The sequence below is a fragment of the Barbatula barbatula genome (assembly GCF_947034865.1).
Source record: "Barbatula barbatula genome assembly, chromosome: 10".
Lineage (NCBI taxonomy): Eukaryota > Metazoa > Chordata > Actinopteri > Cypriniformes > Nemacheilidae > Barbatula > Barbatula barbatula.
This window is the reverse complement of record NC_136773.1, coordinates 2,275,625-2,287,695: the sequence shown is the minus strand read 5'-3', so window position 1 is coordinate 2,287,695 and position 12,071 is coordinate 2,275,625. Positions and strand designations below refer to the sequence as shown.

The window sequence follows — 12,071 nt, the reverse complement described above, 5'->3', positions numbered from 1 at the left end:
ACGCCGCTCAATTTTAGTTTTCCGATCTGGACAGACAAAGAGTTTTCTCAGATAACATGGGTGTTGTGACTGTCAGTCAAAGCCTTATCTCGGGACACTGATAGTTCAGTCATGCACACAATAATGTTGCTGATACCAACTGAGCTGCAGTCAGATCGAAGAAAGCTAATCGGTATAGAAGCTCTTTTTATCTCTGATATGTTCTGTGCGGCTTCTCTATCTCTATCATATTCCAGCACACACACACGCATGCAACATATACATATGCAGCGCGTATATTATCAGAGAATAAACATCAGTATTGATGAAATTAGAGTTTAATGGAAGACCTAAAAAAGAAAAACTCGAAAGTTTGAAATGATTCACTTGGAAAGAGCGTTTCTTTCCTTTTGTTGCGTTTTCAAAGCCCAGGGTTGTTAAAAAGACAGGTGTGATTTCTCACAACATCTGTTTCAGTGATATCTGTCACGTTGTTGGGTCAATTTATGCATGGCATTAAAACAAATGCTCAAAGCATCTTTAACTAACTTTATGCTTCAAAGGTCTTCATAGCAAACAAATGGGGCGTAATGTTGCTTTCCATTGTTCATAAAGTCTTCTTTAACTGGAATCAAAATGACCAGGTAGAAACTAGAGGCTTCTAGTTTACCACTCCAATTTGATCCTTTTTTACTGCACCATTTTGTTTGTGCGCGTGTGGATGTTTCAGCGTATTCTAAACACCTCGATGAATTTATCGCGAAGACAATTTCAGACAGATTGTTTGGAGCTTTGCTTAATAAGCTCGAAGCTGAAAAATACATCAAATGCATCCGATAAATTCAATGCCTGTTACTTTGTTCTTCTCGATCGCACCCAATTTTCTGCCGCACTAATCATCGCAGCCGACATCACCTTGTATATTGAGATGTCTTAACCTACTGAGCTTCCCCTACCTCTCATCCATCTATCTCTGGGGTGCAATCTGTCAAAGCCACTCAAATGAAATGTGTTGTGCATCAGACGGGCGCTCCCTGCTCCTCTCGGCATGCCTGGTGGAATCCACGGAAGCTCGGCTGCTGGAACGGGACGTCCTGGCCTCACGGGTTCGAGAGGTGGAGGAGGAGAACAGGCAGATCCGGCTACAGCTGAGCCAATCGCAGGGCCTGGCTGCCCAGCCTGCCGAGGGTAACTATGGCAACCAGCAGTGGGTGGCGTCGGCAGATACCGGTCCGGAGGATGTGGAGAACACGGCCGAGGAACGGGCCAATCACAGCGAGTGTTCTCGCTCGCCCACCGCCGAGAAGTGTGAGGTGAGATGGCACATTAGCTTCTGTCAGGAAATATGAATCTGTTGAGAAGCTGTTAGACGTTGTGAAGACGTGAGACCACATCATTTTTCGCTAGAACAATGTTAAATCTGAAACTCTGTTCACACACAGTTGATTCACGTGGCATGTGTGTGTGCGGGTCACAACGCCAGTCGAGATGTCGTCACTCTGGTCAAATCCATCCTGTTCCACAGGTGAGAGCCTATGAATTTAAACGGTAGTGGCCAAAGGTTATGTCCAATTGTGGAAAATTATTATATTATATTATTACTAAAGATGCATTAAAGAGTTTCTGTTGTACTTGAAGTATAAACTGAATATTAGCTTTGAGAAGAATTTAAAGAGGGTCGGCAAAAAATTGCACGACATGCACAAAGGTTATTGAATCAGGAGAAGGACTACAAAATATTACTACACAAGTAATAAGTAAATGTAGGCTTTATTTCCTGTCAGCTTTTTTCTATGCACTGTTTCTGCATATTTGAATGAAAGCCATATTCCCTGATATGCTGTTGTTTGCCTTTTTACAAACAAATTGTCAAATACATGTAAAGTTGAGTGTTTTCGCTATTTTGAGAAAAAGAATTAAACGCAAATATTGTAATAATATGCCTGCTGGACATCCCTTTTGGACACTACTGTAGTATATAGAGCTGTATTGTAATGGAGCTATATTTGTGAAGAGTGGGAAAGAATGAATATTTAGATTTTGCTGTTATGCCCCATATTATATGACTCTACAAGTATAACCTGAATTTATAAATCAGAAATACTGAACATTTTAAAACACTTTCTGAAGTTTGAGCTTATTTACAATTGACATTTGAAAGCTGATGTCACAAATCCATCCAACACAAATACATTAAGAAATAAATAGATTTTGATCACACCTACATTAAAAATGTCTGGTTTACTTCTCTGGTGTGAACATAACATTATGATTGATAATGTAATTTGGTCAAAAGCAGAAGTTCTATAACAATTTCTCTTACTCCAGGCGAAACCCCCTCCACTTTCATTTCATCACCGACACGGTGGCCAATCAGATCCTCAGCACTCTGTTCCAGTCGTGGATGGTGCCGTCCGTACAAGTCAGCTTCTACGACGCAGATGAACTCAAAGTAAGTACCTGCCTCTTGAAGGTCCAGCGTTTGAAATTTACCGGCATCTAGTGGTGAGGTTACGAATTGCAACCAACGGCACACTTCGTCACTTTTTCAGGAGATAATGTATTCACGAAACACGCTCCGTAGAGTTTGTCCATTTAGGGCTACTGCAGAAACAACATGAATTCCATGTAAGGGTGTTTGCAGCTAGAAGGTAATAAAAATATTACGCTTCATTATGTAAGACACATCTAAACACATAGTTAAGTATATTATATTGCATTTATGTCCTATAGATCCTCCAAAACACTACACACAGCACCTTTTATGGGAAAATGTAAGCAGATACAGTTTTGAAATGAAACAGGCTGCGATGCCGGATGCAAACCTCTCCGAGCATCAATAAAGGCGTGTCAGATGTGCGGATGGGCCGTAATGAAGGGGCAAAGGTCCCTTCAGGACAATACTCCGCGTATCGTTGACAGTGAAGACATCAAGGTTGTTTACACTCCGGCAACCTCAAAAGCTTTTGCTCTCTGAAAGCTCCTCTACGCACCAAAGGAAACACAGAATTATTCATTTCCTGGTCATACATTCAAAGTGACAGTGCGCCTGTTTTTTTAAAGACCTGGCGTGTGAGAGCCGGCTTCGCCGTGCCGTTGAATTATTCACTGTCTGTTTGTTGATTTTTTCTATGCAGCGCACGGCTGGCTGAACGAGCGACGTGACAATCAAAGAGCGCGCCTCACACGCACACACATTCGAGGAGACAGCGTTCGAGTTCTCCCGGACTCAAGGACGCTCGCGTGAATGCGTACGCCCACTCGCGTGCAGAAAAACACAGATATGTTCTATCTCGTCCCGTTCGGCTCTCTCGTGAACCGCTTGGAGTTCATCTCTGATTGTCAGCTGTTTGGCTCGGAGCCTTCTCTAATCATGCAGATTTAACATCCTGCGTCTCTCCGCTGCGTACAGAGACCTCTTTGCTCTCCTGAGTATATGAAAGCTAAGCTGCTGGAAATCCGGCCTTTTTCAATCAAGCCCTCGCTTGCAGATTATTATTAAACCTGAGTTCAGGTCATTAAGGCTGCATGCTGAAAAGATAAGACACACAATGAGGACTGTGAAGGGTTACATATTGGGAGCAGATGAATCTGCGACCACAGAATAGAGACGCAAACAGGGAACACGGGTGTTTCGGGTTATGTGAATAGATGTCTCGGAGATAATTCTGTATACAGTGTAACAGTAACTTTATTGTAGGGAACTAGATTTTGAGTTGTGGTTATATTGCAAACCTTCTAGATATACGTAACGTGTGCTCCGAGGTTGTTAGAGGAGGATTTGTGCTTCGGTAAAAGCTGAAAAAGTCGATGCGATGTCATCTTTTGAACACTTTTCTTTTTGTTTAAAAATGTAACGGACGAATTCTTGGTGAAGAGCTACACAAAACCTTTTACATAAACTCCCCAGCTTCATATCATTGTGAATGATGTGGTTGTGTCAGTCTCTTGAAAACATGATTGTGTGCTTGAAGACCAATCGAAGTGCCTTGAACTTTGCAGCTTTGTTCGATGCATAAAACAGGAAATTAGGGCGGGACATATTGAGTGGGTTCTGCCCTTTTAAAATAGCCAATAGCAGAGGGAGAGGCTTGATTCTCAGAAAAATGGTCAGAAAAATGTAAAGAGCAGAATTTTAAAGAGACATTATTTTTAGGGCGAACAACTACAAAGTGTTTGTAACAAAGTTCCGTAAAAGGAAGGAAGGAGGCGGGAACCGGCGAACAACAATGACAGAAGTAAAAGACCTTACGGTAGACTGCCGGCCACAAATCCATAAACACAAACTTAACACATGTCCGGGCCCGGTCCTCTCTCGTCATACACTCCTGTCGCTCCTCTCTTATGCTTCCTGAGCTCCTCCGTGAGAGATGCGAGATGCGAGACCGGTGCAAGCACAGCTGACACTCATTATCACTCACATGACCGGCCTCACACCTTTACCTCACGGCTCTCATCCCGCCCTGCTCGCCACAGTGTTGGTTTAATACAAATGAATGCCCAATAAGACCTTGTCATTAAAATCTTTACATAAAGCCGTAATATTTCTCTTTTTTAAATACTTTGTTGCTTTGAGTTAAATGCTGCGATGCATCTTAGCTGATAGAATAATGGCCTACAACTGTTTATTGGAGAAATTTGAAGAAGAATACAGATGGTCATCAAAAAAATGGACAGACTCTGCAGTCCTCTGTTGCTAGTTTTGAAGAAATGTATCTTTTTGTCTTTCTTCTGTGTGATGTAGTCGGAGGTGTCATGGATACCAAACAAACACTATTCAGGAATTTACGGCCTGATGAAGCTCACCCTCACCAAAGCTCTGCCATTCAACCTTTCAAAGGTCATCGTCCTCGATACGGACATCACCTTCGCCACCGACATCGCCGAGCTTTGGGCCATCTTCCGCAAGTTCACTGGTGATTACTCCGTCCCACCCGAGTCACCTGGAGAATGACAGATGTCCAGTGATGTTGATGTAACGCTGATGTTGTGATTGCAGAGAAACAGGTGATTGGTCTGGTGGAGAATCAGAGTGATTGGTACCTCGGTAATCTGTGGAAAAATCATAAACCCTGGCCAGCCCTTGGAAGGGGCTTTAATACAGGTGAGCTTACATTTGAGCCTGTGGCTCATAACTACTTTTGCTACAAAACACAAAGTTTACACTTATTTACTACTAGGGCTGTCAATCGACTCATTGCGATTAATCGCATCCACCAGAATAAACTATTTTGTTAACATAATATGTGTCTGTGTACTGTGCATATCATTTTGTATTTATACATTCTAAAAACAAAAACAAAAATATAGAATAAACATTTAGATATTATTAAAATTATTGGAAAATATACATAAATACATTCAAATATTTGCTTAATATGTATACATGTTTCTGTGTTTATAAATGAAAACCTTTTTCTGGATGCGATTAATCGCGATTAATCGTTTGACAGCCCTATTTACTACATGGACAATTTTTTGACCATGTTGTATAAATGATGTGTATCCTTATCCATTTAATGTAGTCTTGGTTGTTTTTAACTGACAAATCTTTACCAAAACCGTTTCCGCCTGGTGACCAAGAGAACGTGGTAATAGTAAAGTATATGAGCATTATAATATGGTTAGATGCATTGTATTATTTCCATTATAACAGATTCGCAACCCAATTATGGTCACTTGAGGTCACCTGAGCATATTCATGGATCTGTAAATATACAGAATGCCGTTGCATCAGACTCAACAGGTGTTTTGTTGTTGGGCTTCAGGTGTGATTTTACTGTACCTTGAGAAACTGCGCAGGATTGGCTGGGAACAGACGTGGAGACTGACGGCGGAGCGAGAGCTTATGAGCATGCTGTCAACATCTCTGGCAGACCAGGTCCCTATCCGTCAACATTATATGACAAGAGACACTTTTAAAATAATTTTATATCTTAGCCAGTGTGAGATTTGATGAAAAGTGATAAAATCTCACTGAACAATAGCTGAAGAATGTTGTATAATGCACCAAATATAATCTGTTATTGTTTTATGCTTGCACAGGATATATTCAATGCATTCATTAAACAAAACCCAGTTCTGGTACATCAGCTCCCCTGCTTCTGGAATGTCCAGTTATCAGACCACACACGCTCTGAACAGTGTTACACTGAAGTGTCAGACCTGAAGGTAACAATACACTAGAAACATTTAAGATACGTACAGCTTGAAGTAATTTAGACATTTTTAGTCAACTAGTGGAAAGGATTTGTGGGGCATTATGTCCATCACTATACTTTAAAGGTTGGTGGGGTGCTGCTTCTTCTGCTTCTGGCTTTGCTTTCATCGTTGCTAAATTTATTGAGTGTGTTGTTGCAAATTGTCTCTAATGCAAATGTTCACATTCATTTCATGTATAATTTCCTTTTTAGTATGCAAATTATGTCTTTCAAGTTATCTACGCCTCCGTTTTCTTACGTTCCCACGCAGGTAATTCACTGGAACTCCCCCAAAAAGCTGCGAGTAAAAAACAAGCATGTGGAATTTTTCCGCAATCTTTACTTGACGTTCCTGGAATACGACGGGAATCTACTCCGTCGAGAACTCTTCGGCTGTCCCAACCAGGCCAGCTCGGAGAGCACAGCGGTGAGAGAATGTGCTTAACTGACAACATAGACACTCGATTCTTTTAATAATTTGTCAAAATTATTTTTATTAGAACTAATGCGTAATGTTAATGTTTTATTGCTGGTATTTTAATTATTATTGTGTGATTTTTATCCTGATTATCGTCTGGGTTCTTTCTTGTTCTATCACGTATCTTTTTTTAAGACAAGCAAGCTCTTCACTGGCACACTGGTGTCTATTTTAGTGCGATTAATTGCGATTAATCGAATCCAAAATAAATGTTTGTGTTTCTATGATATAAGTGTGTGTTGTGTATATTTATATGTATATATACAGTAAATGCACACATATACATGTATATATATTTATAACAAATGTTTACATAATTATATACAAGTACATATTTATAACACATATTTCTGAACTGTAGAATATTTTATGTGTAATTATGCATACATATAAATATATATATACACACCATATATTATATAAACACAAACATTTATTTTGGATTCGATTAATCACGATTTGAAAGCACCAGTCTTTGTATAATAAAGAGTGCAAATGAATTAACTTTTAAGAAAATAATTTAATGGCCATATTATTGGTTGTGATAAGGATGCTTAAGAAACTAAAAGTCTACTACTAAATAAGCTGTAAACTAAATGTGTATTGATAAAATACAGTTATCGTTGCTGTCCTTCCAAAACCTCGGTCAATGTTGACTTAGCACTTTTTTATACTTTTATTTGGTAGATATTTGCAGAACCCATTGACAAAAGGGTGACTAATAATAATGACTTATGGCGAAAAATAAAAGTCGCGAAATATGGTTTCAGAAGGACAGGAGCGTTATGTTTTGTGCAGCGAATCCTCATGCCTAAATGCAACCCGGCCTTGAATTTGGGAAGAAAGTGTATCTTAAAATCTCAAAGAGCCTCATATCTAGAGTCTGCATAATGTTGTTTCACCAGAGTGATTCAGTGTTTCATAATTCATGTTTTCCAGCTTCAGCAAGCCCTGGAGGAGTTAGATGAGGACGACCAGTGCTATGACTTCCGGAGGGAGCGGATCATGTTGCACAGGGTTCACCTGTACTTCCTGCAGTATGAATACACGCCTACAGATGACGGCACGGATGTCACGCTGGTCGCACAGCTCTCTATGGACAGGTGAGGATGACTGAATGTCTGTCTGAACGCAGATCTGCAGTCACCGATCATGCCAATGCAATTTAATTACAGAACTGTCACAACTAATGTTGGGTTTAATGGACCCTGAGGAGCACTGAGATTGAAATGAGCAGCGATTATTACAAGCACTGCAAGTTCACAGTATCTTCCAAACATGTTTTTCTCTTATAATGTTTCCATCACTCTGGTTGTTGTATGCACATTATTTACATTTCACATAAGATACAAGTGATGGAAATGCCAAATTAAATAAAAATCTCCTAATTCGCGAAATGCAGTATACTTAATCTACAAAATATCTTCACACATATTTGCTAAAACAAGAACAGAACTGAAAGCATTTGACAAAAAAGAAAGTCAGAATGAAAAACACTGAACAGTTTCCCTGCCAGGTTTACAATGTAATACAGAGATACTTTCTCTTTGTCCACAGACTGCAAATGCTGGAGGCCATCTGTAAACACTGGGAGGGCCCCATTAGTTTGGCCCTGTACATGTCTGATGCCGAGGCCCAGCAGTTCCTCCGCTATGCTCAGGCCTCTGAAGTGCTCAAAAACCGCAAGAATGTGGGTTATCATATTGTTTATAAGGAAGGCCAGTTCTACCCTGTCAATCTGGTACGCAACGTGGCTCTCCGCAATGTCAACACGCCGTACGTCTTTTTGACTGATGTAGACTTCCTTCCCATGTACGGCCTCTACGATTACCTCAGGTCAGTAACGACTGCTACTTTGAATAGTTTTAGTCTGTCGATCATAATATAATTGTACTAATAGTTTAAGTGTTTTATCTGTAGAAAAAGTATTGTCCAACTGGACATGGCCAACACCAAGAAGGCCCTGGTTGTACCTGCCTTTGAGACATTGAGATACCGCCTTTCCTTCCCCAAATCTAAAGCTGAGCTGCTGTCAATGCTGGACATGGGGACTCTCTACACCTTCAGGTACAGTAGAACATTACATTTATGCATTTGGCTGACGCTTTTATCCAAAGTGACTTACATTGTATTATACTATACATTTGTTTCTAAGTACGTGCATTCCCAGGGATCGATCCCATGATCTTGGCGTTGCTAGCGCCATGCTCTAACCACCGAGCTACAGGACATCCACAACATTTTTCCCCATTTTAACTGTTCGAATAATTAGGGGTTTTGTTTTATAGGTATCATGTATGGACGAGGGGTCACGCACCAACCAATTATGCCAAATGGAGGACAGCCACAACCCCATACAAAGTGGAGTGGGAAGCAGATTTTGAGCCGTACGTTGTTGTACGACGAGACTGTCCCGAATACGATCAGAGATTTGTAGGCTTTGGCTGGAACAAAGTATCTCATATCATGGAGCTTGACGCTCAGGTAAGGTGTCTCAGATCAGGGGTTTTCCTTCCTTAAGAACCACGGACCACCAAATCTGATCATCCTTGTTTGAGAGACTCAATCCTATTTAACCATTTAAGACATATTTCGCTACATGGAAAATAATTGTATTCATATTTTAAATCTAAAATTATTTTAAATTTGAGTACATTATTATATGATTTTTTTCTTGCTATTGTAATACGATAAAATACAAAAATTAGAAGTCTTTTTTATTGGACGCCAATTTGATTCCAACCCAGATGATTTATCGCTAATCTCTGTTTTTCTGTCGCAGGAGTATGATCTCATTGTGTTACCAAATGCCTTCATGATCCACATGCCTCACGCGCCAAGCTTTGACATCTCAAAGTTCCGATCCAGTCCGAGTTATCGTTACTGCTTGACAACATTAAAGGACGAGTTCCATCAAGACCTTTCTCGAAAGTACGGTTCTGCTGCCCTCAAGTACCTCACAGCGCAGAGGAACATCTGAAACCTGTTTCAAATGTACTTTAGCACAAAGGAGAATGGCTTGATCTAGTCCATTGAGACTAAAGGCAAAAGCTGCTCCGGTTAAGGTTATGGAATTGGTGTCTAGGGGTAGGAACGAAGCTGCCGTCATACAGACCCATGCCTCTCTTGAGTACAGACTATAAAACCTGAACTTACATTTTTGTTATATTGCAATTCATACAGCAGCGAACTGTGAAAATCAATGACATCAGCACCACACCCACCTCAGACTGGTTTACACCAAACAGGGTGGTGAAAACTCTACCAAACATTTCGACGGCTTCAAAACAACGTAACAAAGGACATCGTTATACGTCTGTTGAGCGTTTGTGATGAGTCAATTGCTTTATAGCCTAAAGACAACGGTCATGATCAAGACATTTTTTGACAATCAGGGCTTTTGTCTTCACTACAGATCTACGGCTAGTGGTCCATGTCGCTACACAGCTTTGAAACAATTCTGTGGAATATTAAAGGAGTAGAAATGAACTTGAAATGAATGAGCTTTCGAAATACTCTTCTGCTGGACTGAAGTGTGGGGAGGTCAACAAGACGAGAGGAACATTTGAGCCTTATAATTTCCTTGATATTTAAAATATTTAAAATATTTTTCTTTGTTTTTAATGCAGATGAAAAAAATTACAGAGGATGACTTACAGCCTATGTATGTTTTACACTATAAAAAAGAAAATCACAGTATTTTTTAATTTAGCAACACTGATTCGCTTGTGGTAAATACGGACGTTGAATGCTTGACACAAAGTATTTGTGTGTGGTCCTGGGGCCTGAATGTTGTAAAGACATTTCTGTTAAGAAGGATCAGTCTTCTGGTTATGTATAACTGCTGCATTTACTGTATATTTGACACATAAAATGGCGCACATTATGACACGCTTAAACATCCAGAATCGTATACCATGACACTTCCCTATACCCTGGTTCCACTTATTTCAATCACTTTTTTAGCTTTTAGGGTTTGCACGACATACTTTTACAGAAAGATTACATTACCAACCTGGCAGCGTGTGATTCTGTGCACATTCGCTTTGAGAGTCACTCGAGGGTCCATTTTTAATGGACCTAATATTTACCCAGTCACTAGGATCGTGTGAAACCTATATCATGTTCTGGTCTGCCTCCCAGATGATAATCAAATTTCCAATTCACCGTCAGTCACTTGGAAAGAATGAGTCTGAAAAAAATCTAAACCTGGAGCTAACGTGAAAGGTTGTACGATCCATTGCACCAATCACTGTCACAATGTTATTCCCCGTGCAAGTTACTCTCCTCGGGGTCATATTGAGTTCACCCGTCCTATGCCATTCATGCCCGGGCACACCATCAGACTGTGCAGATTTACGGTAAATACCCGTGCCTTTGCTGTGTCGCGTAAACTGGATATTGATTGTACTACTGTACGCATCAGCGGGGCCTGCGAGAATACAGGTACTCTATTTATTATTGTTGACTTAAATCAATCATATTTTTCTATGTAGGGGACAAAGTGCTTTAAATAAAATGTCCCTGTTTCTATAAACTGTCAAAGTTCTCGTGTTTATTTTGCAAGGGTGGATGAGTCAGGCTCTGTGCCTTTCACTGAATGTTTCAGTTTAAGAGTTAGTTTGAAGCGCTAGCGGTGATTCATAGTTTGAGAAAAATATAACCCAGTGTTTCTTTATTTTGCACAACATCTAATAAGGTTCAGATCCAAACCGTTCCAAAGCATTTCACAAATAGCAATCATATTACATAAACAGATGCAAAGTTCACGATATAGTGGAAAGGTTGATCAGTAGGCGCAATGACTACTCCAAATGACCTACGAAACCTTGTCAATTACTTCAGCATGTACGTGTCCCTTGTGACAAGGGTTCTCGCTCTCTAAAAGCGATAACAGGATACATTAGAACGCTGAGAGCAAAAGAGCTCTGGATGAATCAATTGAAACTAAAGCCTGCAAATGAATCCAACGAAAGGAAGGTCTTTATTAAGTTCAACACCCACAGACGGTCAGTTGCTGAAACGGTAAGTGGTCAAGTTTCTATGCATACGCTCCAGTAGGCGCCCCTGATGTCGACCTATTGTTTTCCATACGGTCGCAGCATAAGTTAATTCGAGAGAGCGAGGTAACCGGAGAGCCCCGGGTGTGAGCGGAGGGCTATTTCCCGCACTGAGTGGGCTAATGTATTTGTAATTGCCTGAAGTGGCCCTTCATGACATCATGAATCAGAATCCACTGCACACAGCGAATGAGTTTAAATCGGCGTTCTCAGCATTCATTCACTCACTCCACCAAGCACCACATTACAGGGAAGGGCACGCGGGGAGCTCTGTTCACAGTGTGAGCGCCGAACATCCGAACGCCTCGGCAACACAATCTAGGAAATGGACTGGCATGGTGAAATGTTTTCGTG

General features: G+C 40.6%; 1 protein-coding gene across 3 annotated transcripts in view; it reads left to right on the top strand.

The window, feature by feature from the left end:
- Positions 1-11,199, top strand: part of large2 (LARGE xylosyl- and glucuronyltransferase 2) — a 48,476-nt gene extending 37,277 nt beyond the window's left edge. For all 3 annotated transcript variants that reach the window (XM_079465480.1, XM_079465479.1, XM_079465481.1), the window contains 13 exons: positions 1,003-1,292; positions 1,422-1,504; positions 2,308-2,431; positions 4,724-4,895; positions 4,979-5,083; positions 5,748-5,860; positions 6,025-6,150; positions 6,451-6,606; positions 7,597-7,760; positions 8,215-8,493; positions 8,578-8,724; positions 8,946-9,141; positions 9,440-11,199. In XM_079465480.1, the coding sequence (XP_079321606.1) occupies positions 1,003-1,292; positions 1,422-1,504; positions 2,308-2,431; positions 4,724-4,895; positions 4,979-5,083; positions 5,748-5,860; positions 6,025-6,150; positions 6,451-6,606; positions 7,597-7,760; positions 8,215-8,493; positions 8,578-8,724; positions 8,946-9,141; positions 9,440-9,637 (2,153 nt within the window). In that variant the 3' untranslated portion in view covers positions 9,638-11,199. The remainder of the gene's footprint in view (positions 1-1,002; positions 1,293-1,421; positions 1,505-2,307; positions 2,432-4,723; positions 4,896-4,978; positions 5,084-5,747; positions 5,861-6,024; positions 6,151-6,450; positions 6,607-7,596; positions 7,761-8,214; positions 8,494-8,577; positions 8,725-8,945; positions 9,142-9,439) is intronic.
- The last annotated feature ends 872 nt before the right edge of the window (positions 11,200-12,071 follow it).